The sequence below is a fragment of the Dendronephthya gigantea genome, unplaced genomic scaffold (assembly GCF_004324835.1).
Source record: "Dendronephthya gigantea isolate DGI-Jeju-01 unplaced genomic scaffold, DenGig_1.0 000135F, whole genome shotgun sequence".
NCBI lineage: Eukaryota > Metazoa > Cnidaria > Anthozoa > Malacalcyonacea > Nephtheidae > Dendronephthya > Dendronephthya gigantea.
In genome coordinates, this window is record NW_021163145.1 from 248096 (window position 1) to 271038 (window position 22943).

At 36.0% G+C, this 22943-nt stretch overlaps 1 protein-coding gene and 2 long non-coding RNA genes across 3 annotated transcripts in view; all 3 read right to left on the reverse strand.

Moving 5' to 3' along the window:
• Positions 1–1067: 1067 nt before the first annotated feature.
• On the reverse strand, positions 1068–1486 carry LOC114536379. The gene is made up of 3 exons (XR_003688428.1): positions 1395–1486; positions 1188–1307; positions 1068–1097 (listed from the first exon to the last, which is right to left on the reverse strand). It is a non-coding gene; the product is annotated as an uncharacterized LOC114536379 (long non-coding RNA).
• Positions 1487–4786: 3300 nt separating this feature from the next.
• LOC114536380 lies at positions 4787–6243 on the reverse strand. The gene is made up of 3 exons (XR_003688429.1): positions 6151–6243; positions 4913–5032; positions 4787–4822 (listed from the first exon to the last, which is right to left on the reverse strand). It is a non-coding gene; the product is annotated as an uncharacterized LOC114536380 (long non-coding RNA).
• Positions 6244–6469: 226 nt separating this feature from the next.
• Positions 6470–22943, reverse strand: part of LOC114536408 (extracellular matrix protein A-like) — a 36702-nt gene continuing 20228 nt past the window's right edge. Inside the window, exons 13-21 of the mRNA XM_028557764.1 lie at positions 16540–16919; positions 15709–15828; positions 14980–15099; positions 14386–14406; positions 13518–13896; positions 9307–9686; positions 8475–8594; positions 6581–6686; positions 6470–6476 (exon numbers count right to left, since the gene is read on the reverse strand). Coding sequence (XP_028413565.1) covers positions 6470–6476; positions 6581–6686; positions 8475–8594; positions 9307–9686; positions 13518–13896; positions 14386–14406; positions 14980–15099; positions 15709–15828; positions 16540–16919 — 1633 coding nt within the window. The remainder of the gene's footprint in view (positions 6477–6580; positions 6687–8474; positions 8595–9306; positions 9687–13517; positions 13897–14385; positions 14407–14979; positions 15100–15708; positions 15829–16539; positions 16920–22943) is intronic.

Here is a 22943-nt window from a genome sequence, read left to right on the forward strand (position 1 = left end):
TGTGTTATTGCACGTAGCATTGGAATGACATGGGGGAGATTCTACGCATTCGTCAACATCTGAAATAGCAGTCGTAGCAATTTCATTTTTCCATTTACTGTTTTTTACTGAAACATTTGGTAAAACTTTTATTTTCGTGGTCTTACCTGTGCAGTTAAATACATCTCCAGTGTATCCAGTATTACATGTGCAGATATAAGATCCATCTGTGTTATTGCACGTAGCATTGGAATGACATGGGGGAGATGTTACGCATTCGTCAAAATCTGAAATGGCATTTTTAGCATTGTTACTTTTCCATTTCCTCTTTTTTTCTCAACACTTGGCAGAAATATTATTTGCATTGTCTTACCCGTGCAATTGAATCCATCTCCAGTATATCCAGAATCACATGTGCAAGTATAAGATCCATATGTGTTGTTGCACGTAGCATTGGAATGACATGGGGGAGATACTACGCATTCGTCAACATCTGAAATGGCAGTCGCAAAATTTTTATTTTCCATTTATTTTTTTTTATAAAAAAACATGTTAAAAATTAAACATTATCTCCGTTGTATAACCTGTGCAGTTGAACCCGTCTCCTGTATATCCAGAATAACATGTACAAATATATGATCCATCTGTGTCATTGCACGTAGCATTGGAATGACATGGGAGAGATATTACGCATTCGTCAACATCTGAAATGGAAGTCGTAGCATTTTCATTTTTCCATTTACTGTTTTTTTTATTAAACATTTGGTAAAAAATTTATTTTCAATGTCTTACCTGTGCAGTTAAATCCATCTCCAGTGTATCCAGTATTACATGTGCAGATATAAGATCCATCTGTGTTATTGCACGTAGCATTGGAATGACATGGGGGAGATGTTAGGCATTCGTCAACATCTGAAATGGAATTTTTAGCATGGTTACTTTCCCATTTCCTCTTTTTCTCTAAACACTCGGTAGAAATATTATTTCCGTTGTCTTACCCGTGCAGTTGAATCCATCTCCAGTATATCCAGAATAACATGTGCAAATATAAAATCCATCTGTGTTATTGCACGTAGCATTGGAATGACATGGGGGAGATACTACGCATTCGTCAACATCTAAAATGACAGTCGCAAAATTTTTATTTTCCATTTATTTTTTTTTATAAAAAACATGTTAAAAATTAAACATTATCTCCCTTGTATAACCTGAGCAGTTGAACCCGTCTCCTGTATATCCAGAATAACATGTACAAATATATGATCCATCTGTGTCATTGCACGAAGCATTGGAATGACATGGGGGAGATATTACGCATTCGTCAACATCTGAAATGGAAGTCGTAGCATTTTCATTTTTTCATTTACTGTTTTTTTATTAAACATTAAGTAAAAAAATTATTTTCGTGGTCTTACCTGTGCAATTAAACCCATCTCCAGTGTATCCAGTATTACATGTGCAAATATAAGATCCATCTGTGTTGTTGCACGTAGCATTAGAATGACATGGGGGAGATGTTACGCATTCGTCAACATCTGAAATGGCATTTTTACCATTGTTACTTTTCCATTTCCTCTTTCTTACTCAACACTTGGCAGAAATATTATTTGCGTTTTCTTACCCGTGCAATTGAATCCATCTCCAGTATATCCAGAATCACATGTGCAAGTATAAGATCCATCTGTGTTGTTGCACGTAGCATTGGAATGACATGGGGGAGATACTACGCATTCGTCAACATCTGAAATGGCAGTCGCAAAATTTTTATTTTCCATTTATTTTTTTTTATAAAAAAACATGTTAAAAATTAAACATTATCTCCGTTGTATAACCTGTGCAGTTGAACCCGTCTCCTGTATATCCAGAATAACATGTACAAATATATGATCCATCTGTGTCATTGCACGTAGCATTGGAATGACATGGGAGAGATATTACGCATTCGTCAACATCTGAAATGGAAGTCGTAGCATTTTCATTTTTCCATTTACTGTTTTTTACTTAAACATTTGGTAAAAAATTTATTTTCAATGTCTTACCTGTGCAGTTAAATCCATCTCCAGTGTATCCAGTATTACATGTGCAGATATAAGATCCATCTGTGTTATTGCACGTATTATTGGAATGACATGGGGGAGATGTTAGGCATTCGTCAACATCTGAAATGGAATTTTTAGCATGGTTACTTTCCCATTTCCTCTTTTTCTCTAAACACTTGGTAGAAATATTATTTCCGTTGTCTTACCCGTGCAGTTGAATCCATCTCCAGTATATCCAGAATAACATGTGCAAATATAAAATCCATCTGTGTTATTGCACGTAGCATTGGAATGACATGGGGGAGATACTACGCATTCGTCAACATCTGAAATGACAGTCGCAAAATTTTTATTTTCCATTTATTTTTTTTTATAAAAAACATGTTAAAAATTAAACATTATCTCCCTTGTATAACCTGAGCAGTTGAACCCGTCTCCTGTATATCCAGAATAACATGTACAAATATATGATCCATCTGTGTCATTGCACGTAGCATTGGAATGACATGGGGGAGATATTACGCATTCGTCAACATCTGAAATGGAAGTCGTAGCATTTTCATTTTTCCATTTACTGTTTTTTTATTAAACATTTGGTAAAAAAATTATTTTCGTGGTCTTACCTGTGCAATTAAACCCATCTCCAGTGTATCCAGTATAACATGTGCAAATATAAGATCCATCTGTGTTGTTGCACGTAGCATTAGAATGACATGGGGGAGATGTTACGCATTCGTCAACATCTGAAATGGCATTTTTACCATTGTTACTTTTCCATTTCCTCTTTCTTACTCAACACTTGGCAGAAATATTATTTGCGTTTTCTTACCCGTGCAATTGAATCCATCTCCAGTATATCCAGAATTACATGTGCAAACATAGAATCCATCTGTGTTATTGCACGTAGCATTGGAATGACATGGGGGAGATGTCAGGCATTCGTCAACATCTGAAATTACAGTTGAGGGATTTTTATTTTTCTACTTCCTCTTCTTTACTAAACACTTAGCAGAAATATTATTTACCTTGTCTTACCCGTGCAATTTACTCCATCTCCTGTATATCCAGGATTGCACGTGCAAGTATAAGATCCGTCAGTGTTATTGCACGTAGCATTCGTATGACATGGGGGAGATGTTACGCATTCGTCAACATCTGAAATGGCATTATTAGCATTGTTACTTTTCCATTTCCTCTTTCTTACTCAACACTTGGCAGAAATATTGTTTGCGTTGTCTTACCCGTGCAATTGAATCCATCTCCAGTATATCCAGAATCACCGCATGTGCAAATATAAGATCCATCTGTGTTATTGCACGTAGCATTGGAATGACATGGGGGAGATGTTACGCATTCGTCAACATCTGAAATAGCAGTTGTATCATTTTTTTTTTTATTGTTTTTTACTGAAAAATTTCTAAAAAATATTATCTCTGTTGCATAACGTGTGCAGTTAAAAGCGTCTCCTGTGTACCCAGTATTACATGTGCAGATATAAGATCCATTTGTGTTATTGCACGTAGCATTGGAATGACATGGGGGAGATTCTACGCATTCGTGAACATCTGCAATAGCAGTCGTAGCAATTTCATTTTTCCATTTACTGTTTTTTACTGAAACATTTGGTAAAACTTTTATTTTCGTGGTCTTACCTGTGCAGTTAAATACATCTCCAGTGTATCCAGTATTACATGTGCAGATATAAGATCCATCTGTGTTATTGCACGTAGCATTGGAATGACATGGGGGAGATGTTACGCATTCGTCAACATCTGAAATGGCATTTTTACCATTGTTACTTTTCCATTTCCTCTTTCTTACTCAACACTTGGCAGAAATATTATTTGCGTTTTCTTACCCGTGCAATTGAATCCATCTCCAGTATATCCAGAATTACATGTGCAAATATAAGATCCATCTGTGTTATTGCACGTAGCATTGGAATGACATTGGGGAGATACTAAGCATTCGTCAACATCTGAAATGACAGTCGCAAAATTTTTATTTTCCATTTATTTTTTTAAACATGTTAAAAATTAAACATTATCTCCGTTGTATAACCTGTGCAGTTGAACCCGTCTCCTGTATATCCAGAATAACATGTACAAATATATGATCCATCTGTGTCATTGCACGTAGCATTGGAATGACATGGGGGAGATACTACGCATTCGTTAACATCTGAAATGGCAGTCGCAAAATTTTCATGTTCCATTTATTTTTTTTTATAAAAAAACATGTTAAAAATTAAACATTATCTCCGTTGTATAACCTGTGCAGTTGAACCCGTCTCCTGTATATCCAGAATAACATGTACAAATATATGATCCATCTGTGTCTTTGCACGTAGCATTGGAATGACATGGGAGAGATATTAAGCATTCGTCAACATCTGAAATGGCATTTTTAGCATTGTTACTTTTCCATTTCCTCTTTTTTTCTCAACACTTGGTAGAAATATTATTTCCGTTGTCTTACCCATGCAGTTGAATCCATCTCCAGTATATCCAGAATCACATGTGCAAATATAAGATCCATCTGTGTTATTGCACGTAGCATAGGAATGACATGGGGGAGATGTTACGCATTCGTCAACATCTGAAATGGCATTTTTAGCATTGTTACTTTTCCATTTCCTCTTTTTTTCTCAACAATTGGCAGAAATATTATTTGCGTTGTCTTACCAGTGCAGTTGAATCCATCTCCAGTATATCCAGAATCACATGTGCAAGTATAAGATCCATCTGTGTTGTTGCACGTAGCATTGGAATGACATGGGGGAGATACTACGCATTCGTCAACATCTGAAATGACAGTTGCAAAATTTTTATTTTCCATTTATTTTTTTTTATAAAAAACATGTTAAAAATTAAACATTATCTCCGTTGTATAACCTGAGCAGTTGAACCCGTCTCCTGTATATCCAGAATAACAGGTACAAATATATGATCCATCTGTGTCATTGCACGTAGCATTGGAATGACATGGGGGAGATATTACGCATTCGTCAACATCTGAAATGGCATTTTTACCATTGTTACTTTTCCATTTCCTCTTTCTTACTCAACACTTGGCAAAAATAGTATTTGCGTTTTCTTACCCGTGCAATTGAATCCATCTCCAGTATATCCAGAATTACATGTGCAAATATAAGATCCATCTGTGTTATTGCACGTAGCATTGGAATGACATGGGGGAGACACTAAGCATTCGTCAACATCTGAAATGACAGTCGCAAAATTTTTATTTTCCATTTATTTTTTTAAACATGTTAAAAATTAAACATTATCTCCGTTGTATAACCTGTGCAGTTGAACCCGTCTCCTTTATATCCAGAATAACATGTACAAATATATGATCCATTTGTGTCATTGCACGTAGCATTGGAATGACATGGGGGAGATTCTACGCATTCGTCAACATCTGAAATGGCAGTCGTAGCATTTTCATTTTTCCAATGACTGTTTTTTACTTAAACATTTGGTAAAAATTTTATTTTCATGGTCTTACCTGTGCAGTTAAATCCATCTCCAGTGTATCCAATATTACATGTGCAGATATAAGATCCATCTGTGTTATTGCACGTAGCATTGGAATGACATGGGGGAGATGTTACGCATTCGTCAAAATCTGAAATGGCATTTTTAGCATGGTTACTTTCCCATTTCCTCTTTTTCTCGCAACACTTGGTAGAAATATTATTTCCGTTGTCTTACCCGTGCAGTTGAATCCATCTCCAGTATATCCAGAATCACATGTGCAAATATAAGATCCATCTGTGTTATTGCACGTAGCATTGGAATGACATGGGGGAGATACTACGCATTCGTCAACATCTGAAATGACAGTCGCAAAATTTTTATTTTCCATTTATTTTTTTTTATAAAAAACATGTTAAAAATTAAACATTATCTCCGTTGTATAACCTGAGCAGTTGAACCCGTCTCCTGTATATCCAGAATAACATGTACAAATATATGATCCATCTGTGTCATTGCACGTAGCATTGGAATGACATGGGGGAGATATTACGCATTCGTCAACATCTGAAATGGAAGTCGTAGCATTTTTATTTTTCCATTTACTGTTTTTTTATTAAACATTTGGTAAAAAATTTATTTCGTGGTCTTACCTGTGCAATTAAACCCATCTCCAGTGTATCCAGTATTACATGTGCAAATATAAGATCCATCTGTGTTGTTGCACGTAGCATTAGAATGACATGGGGGAGATGTTAGACATTCGTCAAAATCTGAAAATGCATTTTTAGCATTGTTACTTTCCCATTTCCTCTTTTTTACTCAACACTTGGTAGTAATATTATTTCCGTTGTCTTACCCGTGCAGTTGAATCCATCTCCAGTATATCCAGAATCACATGTGCAAATATAAGATCCATCTGTGTTATTGCACGTAGCATTGGAATGACATGGGGGAGATGCTACACATTCGTCAACATCTGAAATCACAGTCGCAAAATTTTTATTTTCCATTTATTTTTTTTTACAAAAAACTTGTTAAAAATTAAACATTATCTCCGTTGTATAACCTGTGCAGTTGAACCCGTCTCCTTTATATCCAGAATAACATGTACAAATATATGATCCATCTGTGTTATTGCACGTAGCATTTGAATGACATGATGGAGATGTTAAGCATTCATTTAAATCTGAAATAATATTTGTAGCATTTTCATTTTTTTTCTTTTTTTTTACTTCGTTGTTGTTAAAAATTATTTCCTGTCTTACCTGTGCAATTAAATCCATCTCCAAAAAATTAAACACGTGATCAAATGACAAAAATTCGGACAAACACATGGTCGGAGATATAGTTTATATAGAGACGCAACAATAAAATGGTAAAAAGATGCGCATGAGGCACTTGCAAATCTGATTCCAGATAACCAGAATGTTTTTTTAGAAAGCCAGAAGGTATACACGTAACATTACACCATTTTCCCTCGGAGAAAAAGCATAAGGAGCGAAGGGAAGCTTGGATACGGAAGTGTTGTCGCGACTAGCCGATGACAGCTTCGCCGGTTTTTAAGAAGGATAGTTACATATTATGTAGTTTGAATTTTTTTGGAAAAACGATTGAGCTGGAAAAAGAAGGTTACACAAATTTATGACCCATTATTTGAAATAACATGCGCGATACACGTCAAACGACTTGTAGGCGGCGAGACCCTGTTTGTAAAATGGTTTATCAGGTAATTAAAAGTATCATACAATCCAAAAGGAGGAGAATCACCGAAGCCATTTACCAAGTTGTACGAGGAAGTTAATGGATCAGCTATTTCCATATCACGAGTAATTAATTTATGGTTATCTTGAGAACTCTTTTTCTTCACAAAATTTGGATCGAATTGCAGCATCATGTTTTCAACAGCAGTTGCAATATTTACCAACGCAGGTTTTAAGTGACGCTAACAGTCTAACACCGCGCTCGAAGGTATGTTTTTAGCTCGTTCAATGTCATTTTGCTCACCATTTTCGAATCGTGAGCATTAGACAACACTACTGTAATGTAAGAATCGGCCGAAATCGTATTTCCTCTACATCTTGAGACATATAAAGAGTATCCATATAAACCACTCCATATAAACTATAGTATAACCGAGCATGTGTTTCTCCGAATTTTTGTCATTTGATCACGTGTTTTTGAAAAGTGTTTGAGCGTCGGAACGGTGGATAACAACTTCACTTTTATTACTGTTTTTTGCCATTCACTAGACACTACTCTTTAAAGCACAAATTGGTTGCACGTTTTCGAGGGTTACAATACATCTTTTCCGTTAGTTACATTATAATCATTCCATTTGATATAGAAATTTTTAAATGCGAAGCCTTTTAGCTAGTATATAACCATGTATGGACCATGTTGAAAACCACGCTTTTTTATAAAATACTGAGCAATTTTGGTTCTTACCAAAAAAGTGATAATTTTTTTTCGGAACTACATCTGCATGATTGAAAGAACACGACAGATGAGAATTCGTTCTGTTGTCTTCACCTTTCTGCCTATTTCTCATAACGTACAGCTATAGGGAGCAATGCTGTCTTCTATACACTTGCATGCCTTTAGTACTTATATCTCCCTTCATGAGTTCGCCCCAGCACACCAAAATCGTACGTATAGGCAGATCCAATATTCTATTGAGCTAACAGCTGCACGAAAGCTATATTAGCTGAGCTATAATTTAGCCCTCGTTAGTGGCGGGCTTTAGTCTGCCATATTATTTGAAACCGAACGGACATATTTTATATTTAAAAAAAATTGTTTATTTATTTTGAGTTTTAAAAAGAGTACTGCATTAGCCATATGCTGCACTACCCAATAGCTGCATGCTGATCGTAATGAAATTTTCGTTATTTTCCCAATTTCGAGTTTCACAACGTTCTGGCTTGTCATGCTTTGTGTTTTTTTTGCTAACAAATTACACAAAATCTCTGAGTACCTTCACAATTAGTTCCTATCCCAGTATAGCCTTCCTTGCATGAGCAGAAGTAACTTCCTGGTGTGTTTGTACACGTTGCATTATCATGACAATATCCACCAACACAACATTCATCCAAATCTGAAAAAATAAGTTGTGAGGTGCGTCATTCAAGAATTTATTCTTCCTTCTAAACTTGTTGAGGATCGAGTTACGGATTTTTATTTGGATCATACAAGGCTTATAATTTATACAGTTATTACTTTCCAAAACACTTACTCGATTTTTTTTTTCAATATTTGCACATCAAAACACAATACTTCACCGACACAAACTTCGTCGCCCTTTAATTCAGTGCATTTTGGTGCGCTATTATCAACTAAAGCTTGGATTTCTATTTCACTCAACTCCCCAAATCTTTCAGCCATTTTGTTTACTTTCTCTACTAGAGTACTAGACAGATATGAGCTAATATCTGTCTTGTAGCCCACCAATGAAACTGCAGCATACCTCATATCTGGCGCTTGTGTATATAATAAGTTAAAATATTATGTTCTTTATTCTGTATTGGTGCTTTATATTTAGCAGCAAAAAAAATTCAATTGCATACGACCCCATTTACGCTACACTCGATTTATCGATAAGTACACATTTCATCCGCGCTCGCGGCCTTTGCATTAGTAGCCTGAACTCTATTCAAATTGACTGTAGTGTAAATGGCCTAGACGACACAGCACAGCTAATGGAGCTATGATTTTTCCGTGTTTATATACCAAATGAACCTGCCGCCTTTTAACCCTTTTCTTGGTAATGATTATTTTTATGAATGCAGTTTCTTTGAAGTTTCACTCACCTTCAACAACAGTTATTTCTTGTGGTGAATCACTAAGAAAAAATGAAACTTGGAAAGTAGCAGTGCGTCTGTCAAACACATCTATACGTTTCCTTGTGCTATCCATTGCATATAAATTATCTTTCCCTTTTGCAACGTTCACTGAACTTGTTGTACCAGGGTAGAACTTGACTTCAGACGTTGAACCATTGAAATATGTCTTCATAAGAGAATACCTATCACTAGCATCGATATAATCAATCCAATAAATAACTTCATACTGAGGATCAACTATCAGGTATTTTGGTGATGTGTCGTTATGGTAAACAACTTCATTTGTGTCTTTGTCGAGAAAATAGCGAACAATGTCTCCTCTGGTGGCGTCAGCCAATACAAGGGAACTAAAAAAGAGACATTAATCCAAGTTTAAAAGTTATGGTAAAAGGCATGCAAATCCTAACCATGTGATAATGATAATCACAGTATTTCTTTCTTTTTATTGAAGTATTTTAGTAAGTTATGGAATTATAGGTAAGCCTATCGCACGAGTTATAGAGATTCGCTGAACAATGCATTGAACAGTGGTTATAATGCGCTATATATATCTGGGCCCTATCTCTATAAAAGAAAATCACGGATAAACTTCCGGTCATCTAAAAATGAGAAAAATACACCGCGCGTCGCTATGAGCGCAAGAATTTGGTGATTTAAAACGGGATTGACTCATCTTGGGGTTTGTGCGATATATTTTTTTAACTTGATCGCCGGACTTTCATCATTTTTTTTTCTTTCTGCATGTTTCATTGGCATATTTGATAGAGTATGTCCATGCATATCAATATAACACCAGTAATCAGTGTGGGGTCGTAAGGATACACAGATTAAGCCTCGTTCGGACGAATAATACCATTTCACCCATTTTACACTGGAAGTAGTCCTTGCACGCGTGTATAGTGCAAGTTATCAATCTGGGGTCGGTTTTATGAAAACCGAATAGCGCTATCCACCAGGGGCCGGTTGTATCAAAGCCGGATGGCGCTATCCACCAGATAGTGATTTTTTCAACCGTTCTAAAAATGCTCGAAAAGCGATAAAATTTCAGCTTGGAAGCAACAATTATTAAAGAGGATCTTCGATTTAGGAGTACTAAGATTTAATCAAAGTTGTAGCAAATAACGGGCGATTTTGAAACGATTGAAAAAACCACTATCCGGTGGATACCGCTATCCGGCTTTCATACAACCGGCCCCAGATAGTATTTTTTTTAATTGCTATAAAATCGCCCGTTTTTTAGGTATAACTTTGATTAAATCTTAGTATTCCTTAATTCAGGATCATCTTTAATAATTGTTGGTTACGAAGCTGAAATTCTATTGCCCTTCGAGCATGTTTAGAACGGTTGAAAAACCCACTATTCGGTGGTTAGCGCCGTCCGGCTTTCATACAACCGGCCCTTGTAGTTTGGAAAAGTTGGCACGAAACTTATTTGGGATCATCATTCTTCTGAAATTTGAATCGCGTTTAATTTCGCCGCATGCATTTAAAACCCGGAACTTAGTTTTTAGATTACGGGAAATCGAATTCGTCCGAGTTCATTCCTCTATAAGTTTCTGAAACCTTGCTACAATTTTGACTGTAAATTTTGATGCTTCCATGTTGAAACACGTGCGGTTGCTGAGAGCAAACGCACGTGCGTAATACGGTCGTCGTCACCATGTGTATATATAGATGTACCTAGCTGCACTGAAGAGGCGTTGAACGCCGAACCATGCATGTCTGCAGATTGCTTTTCCCTGTTGAATGATATGACCTTCGTACCATATGAGGAAAAATGAGATGATGCGGGTTCGTTGAAAATTAGGTGAAAATTGCATTTTTTCCACGATTAATTAAACACGAATATGTGCAATAGACCTCACACCATGGAAGGTCCTCTACGTCATGCGCATGCACCAGTACTAAGCTCTTGATTGGTTGAGACAAAAATTTGTATTTTCTAACGCGCATAATTGATTGTGTAACTGTCATTTCGCAAAATTTTGATGAAATTTATAAATTCATATTTCATGGAATATATATATATATATATATATATATATATATATATATTAATATATATATATATATATATATATATATATATCGAATGTGGTCAGGACTTGTTAGGGTTTAACAAAGTTAACAAGACTAATTTCTCAAATGTATTTCACTATAAATCTGAATGTGTTAGTGAGATAGATGACATTATAATTAAAGAGATAGATGACATTATAATTTGATTTATAAACTCCGTTTTCATAATGACAAATCAAATCAAAATATTCGCGTGCAAAAACCAGTCGAGGCGTAACGTAAAACTTTTGAAGTTGTATGAGACGTCTGATGTTATATTTCACGGCAATTAGTAATTAAAATTATTTACCATAACACTGACTATAGTTGAGTAACCTTCCAGAAAAAGGTAAGAACGTTGTCGTAGTTTTGCCATTTTTTCACAAAAATATGAGGGTAAACTTTCATTCTTTGAAAATATACGGCCGTTGCGAGTCGCTATGACTACAAATAACAGTGCTTCCACGCGCAGAGAAATATTTTCATACTTCTTTTCTCACATACCACGTACCGTCCAAACCGTCAACACACACAAATTTTCTATCATGCTCTCACAAATTTTCTATCATGTTTTCTATCATTGCGTAGTCTTTCTCGATATCAGAAAAGCATTTGACTCCGTAAATCATGAAATTCTGATCAATAAAATGCATAATTTTTTTGGAATAACAGGAACCCAATTGAAATGGTTTGAATCATATCTGAATAACAGAGTTCAACAATGTCTGATTAATGGAAAACTATCAAATCCAAAAACGATAATATGTGGAGTCCCTCAGGGGTCCACACTTGGTCCTTTATTGTTTATATTATTTAAATAAATGATATGCCTGATTCACTGATTCATACAATCCCCTCACTCTATGCTGATGATACGGTAATCTGTGCATCTTCTAATGACTGCATTGACCTTATTAATAAAGTAAATATTGATCTTGAAAATTTATCAAAATGGATGCAACAAAACAAGCTTGTAACGCATCCTACCAAATCTAAACATATGTTTATTGGATCTTCCTATAACCTTCAAAATAAAGTAATTTGTAACCCCATTGTAATTAATAATAAGTCAATTCCAAGAACGGATAAATATTCGTGCCTTGGTGTGAACCTTGACGAAAGGTTATCGTGGGAAACACACGTTGAATCTATCTGCTCTAAAGTTAGTGCTGGTATTGGTGCAATAAGACGAGTTAAACCTTTTGTACCACTGCCGACGTTAAAATTGTTACATAATGCTGTTGTGCAGCCTTATTTTGATTACTGCAGCCCATTATAGGACAATTGCGGCATTGGTCTTAAAGATAAACTGCAAAGATTTCAGAATAGAGCGGCAAGAGTAATCACTGGGGCCACTTACGATATTCGATCAGTTGATCTACTTAGAAGTTTAAATTGGAAACCTCTTGAATCTAGGCGAAACTAACTAAAATCCATCTTACTTACAAAATTCTTAATGGCCACACCGCTCCCAATCTTAAAGAAGTCTTTCGTCCTAATAGTGATAGAGACATTTCATACAATCTCAGGAATAGAGAAACTGATTTAGCACCACCTATGCCAAAAAAAGAATTTGGCAAGAGGTGCTTTAGTTATAATGGTGCCCTGCTTTGGAATAATCTTCCACCTAAGGCTAAAATTGCGGAATCTGTGATTTCTTTTAAATCTATATTACAAAGAATGAGTTGAAACTGACTTGCCTGTGTTTCATACCTATACTCCTGTATTTTGTTTGTACTGTATCTGTTTCTGTTTCATGTCCTTAATTTCCTTAATGTCCTTAATGTCCTTAATGTAATTTTGTAGCTTCATTTTTTTTAAAATATCACGCCCCTCATTGAAATCAGTCAGCCTAATGACTGTTGAGGCTAGCGTGACGAAATAAAGTCTATGTATGTATGTATGTATGTATGTTACCATCCCTACGCTTAGCTAATTTCTTTTAACTGAGACCAGGGGTTAATTGCTGCATGCATGTACTTCTAGTTAATTTATCTATTAGCTGATTGCCGGCAAGGCGCGTAGCACTGACTATATAAAGTGGCGAGCAACAAATTTTGAGCGAGTATAACAAAATTTATAGAATTTTTTATTTATTCACGTGTTAATTATTTGCCTACCTGTTATCTGGATCACAATCCAAGTCGTCAACATTAGCAATATTGGTTGGATTAAGCTTCGTTGTATTTCCAGTATTCAAGTCAATAACATTTAGTGATTTGAATAGTCCAGTAACGTAGTAGACCTTTCTTGTTATATGATCTACTGTAAATCGAGAGATGGTCGTGAGAGATGCTATCGTGGTTGCACTACTTCCGTCCAGTTTAACTGTGATAAGACTGGTGCCATCGTAGTAGAGGAGTCTTTTAGTCCCAGAATCATAATTTAGTTTCACGTCGGTTGCGGATAATATGGTCACGGTCGTGTTACCGTCAGAAAATACGCCTTTGATAGCATCGGTTGTTGCATAGTATATGGCTTCCACTTTGCACGTCAACACTACTCAAATTACAAAAAATAATTATTATAGAGAATACATTGGCAAACTCTCACTGTACTCTCAAAATACCTACAATACTCGCCGTTAAACGTTAAAAAGATTTTAAGGACTCATATCTATAATTATTATTCACTGTGATTTCTATACATTTGTATATAATTACTAACAATCTGACTTAGCTGAGTATATAACATTGTGAACAATTGTAAAGAAAAAAAGAATGTAAAATGCTCTCTCCTTCCTCAACTTAATTAGGCACGTTAGATCCAAGCCAAAGACTAATTATTCATGTTCTAATTATTTAGCTATTAGAGCAAACAAGGAAATTAAACTAATCGTGTGAACTAGGTAGCCGTCATGGAAACAGCAATAGAAATATCGCTTGCGATCAGAACTTGGATTTGCGATAGAAAACCAGAGAAAAATAAAATTTGACTGTGGATACAACAGTAAATTTTGTTTATGCCGATATTCTGTGTTCACCTTACCTGTACAGTTGTAACCATTGCCCTCATAGCCCATGTTACAAGTACAATTATATGAACCATCAATATTAGTGCAATTTGCATTCAGATCACAAGGATTTTTTTGACATTCATTGACATCTATAGAAATATATTAATTTAGAGATGACATTCGCAAGGATTGAGTTTGATTTTGACAATCTGTAGAAATCTTTTACTATACTTTCCTCAAAACAGAAATATTTTACTGAATAACTTTTAACAAGCTGAGTATATGAAATGGTGAACAATTGCAAATTAAAAAGAATCTAAAATCCTCTTTCCATCTTAAACTGAGGCATGCTGGAAGGAAAAGATTAATTCATAGGTATATAATACAACTATAAACAAGGAAATTATAGAGTAATCGTGTGAGCTAGGTAGCCGTAAGTAAAACAGCGGATGAATATCTCTCGAATTTGATTTTGATAATCTGTGTTATTGCACGTAGCATTGGAATGACATCAGGGAGATGTTACGCATTCGTCAACATCACAAATGGCATTTTTAGCATTGTTACCTTTCCATTTCCTCTTTTTTACTCAACACTTGGTAGAAATATTATTTCCGTTGTCTTACCCGAGCAGTTGAAACCATCTCCAGTATATCCAGAATTACATGTGCAAATATAAGATCCATCTGGGTTATTGCACGTAGCATTGGAATGACATGGGGGAGATGTTACACATTCGTCAACGTCTGAAATGACAGTCGCAAAATTTTTATTTTTCCATATGGACCATGGTGAAAACCACGCTTTTTTTATAAAATATTGAGCAATTTTGGTTTTTTCCAAAAAAGTGATAATTTTTTTTCGGAACTATATCTGCTTGATTGAAAGAACACAACAGATGAGAATTCGTTCTGTTGTCTTCACCTTTCTGCCTATTTCTCATGGCATACAGGGAACAATGCTGTCTTCTATACACTTGCATGCCTTTAGTACTTATAAAAACTATTTCCCTTCATGAGTTCGCCCCAGCACACCGAAATCGTACGTTATACAATTGAGTTAACAGCCGCACGAAAGCTACATTAGCTCAGCTATAATTTAGCCCCCGTTAGCGGCGGGCTTTAGTCTGCCATATTATTTGAAACCGAACGGACATATTTTAAATTTAAAAATTTTTTTTATTTATTTTGAGTTTTAAAAAGAGTACTGCATTAGCCATATGCTGCACTACCCAATAGCTGCATGCTGATCGTAATGAAATTTTCGTTATTTTCCCAATTTCGAGTTTCACAACGTTCTGGCTTGTCATGCTTTGTGTTTGTTTTGCTAACAAATTACACAAAATCTCTCCGTACCTTCACAATTAGTTCCTATCCCAGTATAGCCTTCCTTGCATGTGCAAAAATAACTTCCTGGTGTGTTTGTACACGTTGCATTATCATGACAATATCCACCAACACAACATTCATCCAAATCTGAAAAAATAAGTTGTGAGGTGCGTCATTCAAGAATTTATTCTTCCTTCTAAACTTGTTTAGCATCGAGTTACGGATTTTCATTTGGATCATATAAGCCTTATAATTTATACAGTTATTACTTTCAAAAACACTTACTCAAATTTTTTTTTCAATATTTGCACATCAAAATACAATACTTCACCGACACAAACTTCGTCGCCCTTTAATTCAGTGCATTTTGGTGCGCTATTATCAACTAAAGCTTGGATTTCTATTTCACTCAACTCCCCAAATCTTTCAGCCATTTTGTTTACTTTCTCTACTAGAGTACTAAACAGATATGAGCTAATATCTGTCTTGTAGCCCACCAATGAAATTGCAGCATACCTCATATCTGGCGCTTATGTATATAATAAGTTAAAATATTATGTTCTTTATTCTGTATTGGTGCTTTATATTTAGCAGCAAAAAAATTCAATTGTATATGACCCCGTTTACACCACACTCGATTTATTGATAAGTACACATTTCATCCGCGCTCGTGGCCTTTGCATTAGTAGCCTGAACCCTATTCAAATTGACTGTAGTGTAAATGGCCTAGACGACACAGCACAGCTAATGGAGCTATGATTTTTCCGTGTTTATATACCAAATGAACCTGCCGCCTTTTAACCCTTTTCTTGGTAATGATTATTTTTATGAATGCAGTTTCTTTGAAGTTTCACTCACCTTCAACAACAGTTATTTCTTGTGGTGAATCACTAAGAAAAAATGAAACTTGGAAAGTAGCAGTGCGTCTGTCAAACACATCTATACGTTTCCTTGTGCTATCCATTGCATATAAATTATCTTTCCCTTTTGCAACGTTCACTGAACTTGTTGTACCAGGGTAGAACTTGACTTCAGACGTTGAACCATTGAAATATGTCTTCATAAGAGAATACCTATCACTAGCATCGATATAATCAATCCAATAAATAACTTCATACTGAGGATCAACTATCAGGTATTTTGGTGATGTGTCGTTATGGTAAACAACTTCATTTGTGTCTTTGTCGAGAAAATAGCGAACAATGTCTCCTCTGGTGGCGTCAGCCAATACAAGGGAACTAAAAAAGAGAGACATTAATCCAAGTTTAAAAGTTATGGTAAAAGGCATGCAAATCCTAACCATGTGATAATGATAATCACAGTATTTCTTTTTTTTTATTGAAGTATTTTAGTAAGTTATGGAATTATAGGTAAGCCTATCGCACGAGTTATAGAGATTCGCTGAACAATGCATTGAACAGTGGTTATAATGCGCTATATATATCTGGGCCCTATCTCTATAAAAGAAAATCACGGATAAACTTCCGATCATCTAAAAATGAGAAAAATACACCGCGCGTCGCTATGAGCGCAAGAATTTGGTGATTTAAAACGGGATTGACTCATCTTGGGGTTTGCGCGATATATTTTTTTAACTTGATCGCCGGACTTTCATCATTTTTTTTTCTTTCTGCATGTTTCATTGGCATATTTGATAGAGTATGTCCATGCATATCAATATAACACCAGTAATCAGTGTGGGGTCGTAAGGATACACAGATTAAGCCTCGTTCGGACGAATAATACCATTTCACCCATTTTACACTGGAAGTAGTCCTTGCACGCGTGTATAGTGCAAGTTATCAATCTGGGGTCGGTTTTATGAAAACCGAATAGCGCTATCCACCAGGGGCCGGTTGTATCAAAGCCGGATGGCGCTATCCACCAGATAGTGATTTTTCAACCATTCTAAAAATGCTCGAAAAGCGATAAAATTTCAGCTTGGAAGCAATAATTATTAAAGAGGATCTTTGATTTAGGAGTACTAAGATTTAATCAAAGTTGTAGCAAATAACGGGCGATTTTGAAACGATTGAAAAAAATACTATCCGGTGGATAGCGCTATCCGGCTTTCATACAACCGGCCCCAGATAGTATTTTTTTTTAATCGCTATAAAATCGCCCGTTTTTTAGGTATAACTTTGATTAAATCTTAGTATTCCTTAATTCAGGATCATCTTTAATAATTGTTGGTTACGAAGCTGAAATTCTATTGCCCTTCGAGCATGTTTAGAACGGTTGAAAAACCCACTATTCGGTGGTTAGCGCCGTCCGGCTTTCATACAACCGGCCCTTGTAGATTGAAAAAGTTGGCACGAAACTTATTTGGGATCATCATTCTTCTGAAATTTGAATCGCGTTTAATTTCGCCGCATGCATTTAAAACCCGGAACTTAGTTTTTAGATTACGGGAAATCGAATTCGTCCGAGTTCATTCCTCTATAAGTTTCTGAAACCTTGCTACAATTTTAACTGTAAATTTTGATGCTTCCATGTTGAAACACGTGCGGTTGCTGAGAGCAAACGCACGTGCGTAATACGGTCGTCGTCACCATGTGTATATATAGATGTACCAAGCTGCACTGAAGAGGCGTTGAACGCCGAACCATGCATGTCTGCAGATTGCTTTTCCCTGTTGAATGATATGACCTTCGTACCATATGAGGAAAAATGAGATGATGCGGGTTCGTTGAAAATTAGGTGAAAATTGCATTTTTTCCAGGATTAATTAAACACGAATATGTGCAATAGACCTCGCACAATGGAAGGTCCTCTACGTTATGCGCATGCGCCAGTACTAAGCTCTTGATTGGTTGAGACAAAAATTTGTATTTTCTAACGCGAATAATTGATTGTATAACTGTCATTTCGCAAAATTTTGATGAAATTTATAAATTCATATTTCAAAAAAAAAATATGTATGTATATATATTGTATATATATATATATATATATATATATATATATATATATATATATATATATATATATATATATATATAATTTGTAGTAGGATATGACACAGAGTGGCAGCCCGCCATGGCAAGCAGAAAATTCTACTTGACCACGGCAGGATTTGAACCCGCGGCATTCGGTATACTAGTCCGATACTCTGCCAACTGAGCTACATGACCAACACGTAGATCCTGCCGTGGTCAAGTAGAATTTTCTGCTTACCATAGCGGCCTGCCATAGATATATATTCATATATATATATATATATATATAAATATATATATATATATATATATATATATATATATATATATATATATATATAATATATGTATTATATATGTATATATATATATATATATATATAAATATATATATATATATATATATATATATATATATATATATATATATATATATATATATATATATATATATATATATATAGATAGATAGATAGATAGATCGATAGATTTTTTAATGAGAAATCACTTGAAGCTGAATTGCGTGAGTTTTACAGCATATAAGAACAAATAAGTGTATAAAAATTACAGTAAGTTAAAAATATTAAAATTACACTATGTTAAGAAAATTAAATACAGAGATAAAATACACTATAACGAGTTATATTGATTGCTACTTGCTATAATAAAGGAATTTAAAAACCGTTCTGTCTTTACGAGTGGGACATCTAGTTTCCTGCGATGTCGCAAATCATGGTCGTTAACATCAATATTCGGCGGGATTAAATGGTAAAGTTTATTATTAGGATCAGATACAATGTTCTTAAACAGACGGCTCGTGAGCTCCGAATGGTGGTCATTAATTGGTTTAAGAGTCGCCAGAGATAAAGCATCATCGTACGGGAGGCCAGGAAAGATACAAGCCAGAGCTCTTCTCTGAATACGTTCCAAGTCATTTCGCAGGTATTTTGGTAAGGCGTGATGGAAAACTGGACATGCATAGTCTAAGGATGACCTAATGCACGCACAGTAATATTGAACAAGTTCGTTTGGAGCCACACCAGAGCGCCTAAGTTGTATTAAAAAATAGATTTTCCGCGACGCCTTTTTAACCAGCTTTGCAATGTGATCGTCCCATGTTAATTTTGAGTTCATCGTCATACCAAGGAGATCAACCTTGGTAACTATTTTAATTTTAGTTTGGCAACTAGCAAGAAATGGTCAATGAGGTCGAAGGCTTTCCGATAGTCACAAAGCAAAATTCGTATCGTTGAACCATTGCCGTCTGTATCTTTGTACCATTTATGTAACATACTGATTATAGCTGTAGTCGTAGATGAATTTGGTATAGAGCCAAACTGATTGGGGTCAATGATTTTCATCACAGCAGGCTTGATGTAATCTGACACTATAAAACCCTCGGCAATTTTAGAGATAGTAGGTGTAAGTGAGATAGGACGAAGGTCATTTTTGGCGTCGAAAACCTGGTTAACTTTTGCAATTGGTGATATATTTGCATATTTCCAGGACGAAGGAACTTCTTGTTCTCTAAAAGGGGCATTCATTATGTTGGCGATTGGTTCTGCTAAAACATCAGCAAAATATTTTAAAAGCCAGTTGGGAATACCATCAGGACCAGATGCTTTGTGTTTATTTAACTTTGACAAAGCACTATGAACACGCAGCAAATCGACTGTGGGGATTTCGTCGTCATCTTTCACGATAACTCTTGCCGCAGAAGGATCTAGGGCTTGGAAGGACTCGAGAGGTTCAAAAAAGTCCGAGTTAATTTCATTAGCAATTTGTTGATATGATAGATTACGAAAGTGAGGCACAGCAGTTAATTGATCGATCAGGTTAGAGGAAATCTTCCGAGAGGATCCACTTTGCCTGTTCACCTCTTGCCACCATTTCCTTGAGTCTTTACCTTTCAGGTCTTGAACTTTAGACCGATAGAATTTTGCCGTACAATTTTTCCTTTCTCTATTAACTGCATTCCTTAAGACCTTGTATCGCTGACTTTGATTGTCTATATGGAAGGCCTTTTGACGTTGGAGGATCATGTTTTTGAGTTTGGTAGACATCCATGGGGCGTCCTTTGGGTATATACGAATTAATTTCTCGGGCATGATCATATTCATGCCCAGTTTAACAATTTGTTCGAAACTGGAAAGCATACTTTCACAGTCATGGATATTACAAACAGAGGACCAAGTGATATTGGTGAGGTAACGACCAAGGGACTTTTTCCTGCTCTCCCTCATGTCTCGAACTGTAACACACTTCCTAGAAGACTGATCTGGAACTCTTATCTTGGGTTTTAACAGGATAGTGTTGTGGTCAGACAAGCCAAACGGTGGTTGGATTTCAGGCTTAGAAAAATGGTCGCCCATGTTCGTGAGAATGAGGTCCAACGTTGCCCGGCCTCTAGTAGCAGATTTAACAAGTTGTTTCAATTTAAAATGCCGTTTTAAGGAATTAATGTCCAGCCGATTAGAATCCCCGGCAACAATTAAACCGCAACCAGGAAAAGATGATTCGGCATGTGACAGGCTGTTGAAGAGATGGTTTATCATGGATAGCGGATCAGATCTTGGGGGATGATAGACCACAGCTACAATAATACACGTAAAACCTCGGGGCAACCTGCTCGGTCGAAGTCTCAAAAAGAGAATTTCATGGGTGTTGCAGCATTGCAGGTTTTCAGGGATGTCGTACGTAATTCCTTGCTTAAGGTATATACAAACACCACCATGCTGGGAAAATTCCCCATCTTTCCTAAAAATGTTAAAACTTGGAATATCGATTACAGAGTCACTTATGGTATCTTTAAGCCATGTCTCAGTTATGAAGGCAATATCAACTCGGTTTCGTAGGACAAATTTTTGAACTTCCACCATTTTTGGAACAAGTGAAATGGTATTAGAAAGCATTATGCGTGGAACATAACTGGACGAATTTTTCTGAACAAATCGGTCAATTTTAATCAAATTTGACGAGAGTACCTTTTTTTGACCTGGAGCATTGACTCTCCAATTTGACCTTGTATTAGTACAGTTTAAAGGTACATGAGACCTCGCTTTATCACGTGACGTTTCAAAACGTGTAGTAATTCTTACTGGGATCTGGTTCTGATTGCCTTCGTCAAGGTTCACAAGATTATTATTATGATTATTAATTGATGTTCGTTGTATTACATCGGGTGTTAGAAAGATATTCCCACCAAAAGCGTTCGCGCTAGAGGTGTTCGCGGAGGGATGGACATCTAATAATGAAATTGATAAAAAAACATTTTGTCTCTCGATATTTTCTGTGTTCGATGCGGTAGTTTGGGTTTCCGTTTGGGGGCGGTACGAAAAAAAACTTTGTCGGATCCATTTAGATTGGTATTGTTCATCTTTTTATGGTGTAACAGCAGTGGCCTGCTATTTACTTGTTGATCGTGGTATGCATTATGTCTTAGATGTTTCTTCTTTCGGGCCAGAGGTTCCGCTCGTTTCGGTCTAAGGTGACTTCTACTAGTAATACGGACGGGAATGATCTTAGCATGGTCTTCTTCAGTGGCTTTTTGTTGTGGCCTGTGGCCGTCTACAATATCGCTTACTTGATTACCATATACTTGCTGATGGTGGTGTACAGTGTGTCTTAGGTTCTTCCTCTTTTGGGCTGACAGTTCCATTCGGTTTGGTTTGAGGCGACTTCTGTTCGTAATACGGACAGGGATGGTCTTCGCATTGTTATTGTCAGGGACATTTTGTTGGGTTGGTGGAGCTACATCGCTACGTCTATATTGACTTGTAAGAGTATTGGTTATATTGATTGTATGTGAGTCGGCGTTGTGAGGCTGATCTTCAACGTTGCTTACTTCATTACAATTTTCACCTTCCTTGAGGGTTAATTCAGCAAACGCACTGTTAATAATCAGACTATTGGCGCATGTTATGATCCTCTATTGTATCGGCTATTGTATCCGGACTGTCGGTGGGGGACAGATTGGTTTTAACGCATTCAATATCAATTTCTTTAATCTCTGATTCTATTGTTTGGGTAGATTTGCCAGTACTATTCAAATTAGGACAGTTTGAGCAGTGTTGCGGTAACACTAATCCTTCAGGGGATTCAACCCGAGCAGGCAAATTAAGAATCGCATTGCATGGTGTGGGCGGATTCAAATACACATTATCTTCGTGTTTATCCAGGCAATCTTGTATATCTCGAAAACCAATCTTAAGTTTACTAACACTATCGTTGAGATTGACGAAATCTCGATTATTCGACTTAATATCTCTTTGCATTATTACTTGCTCTAATTGAATTTTCTTCATGTCTGCAGACAGGGAAAAC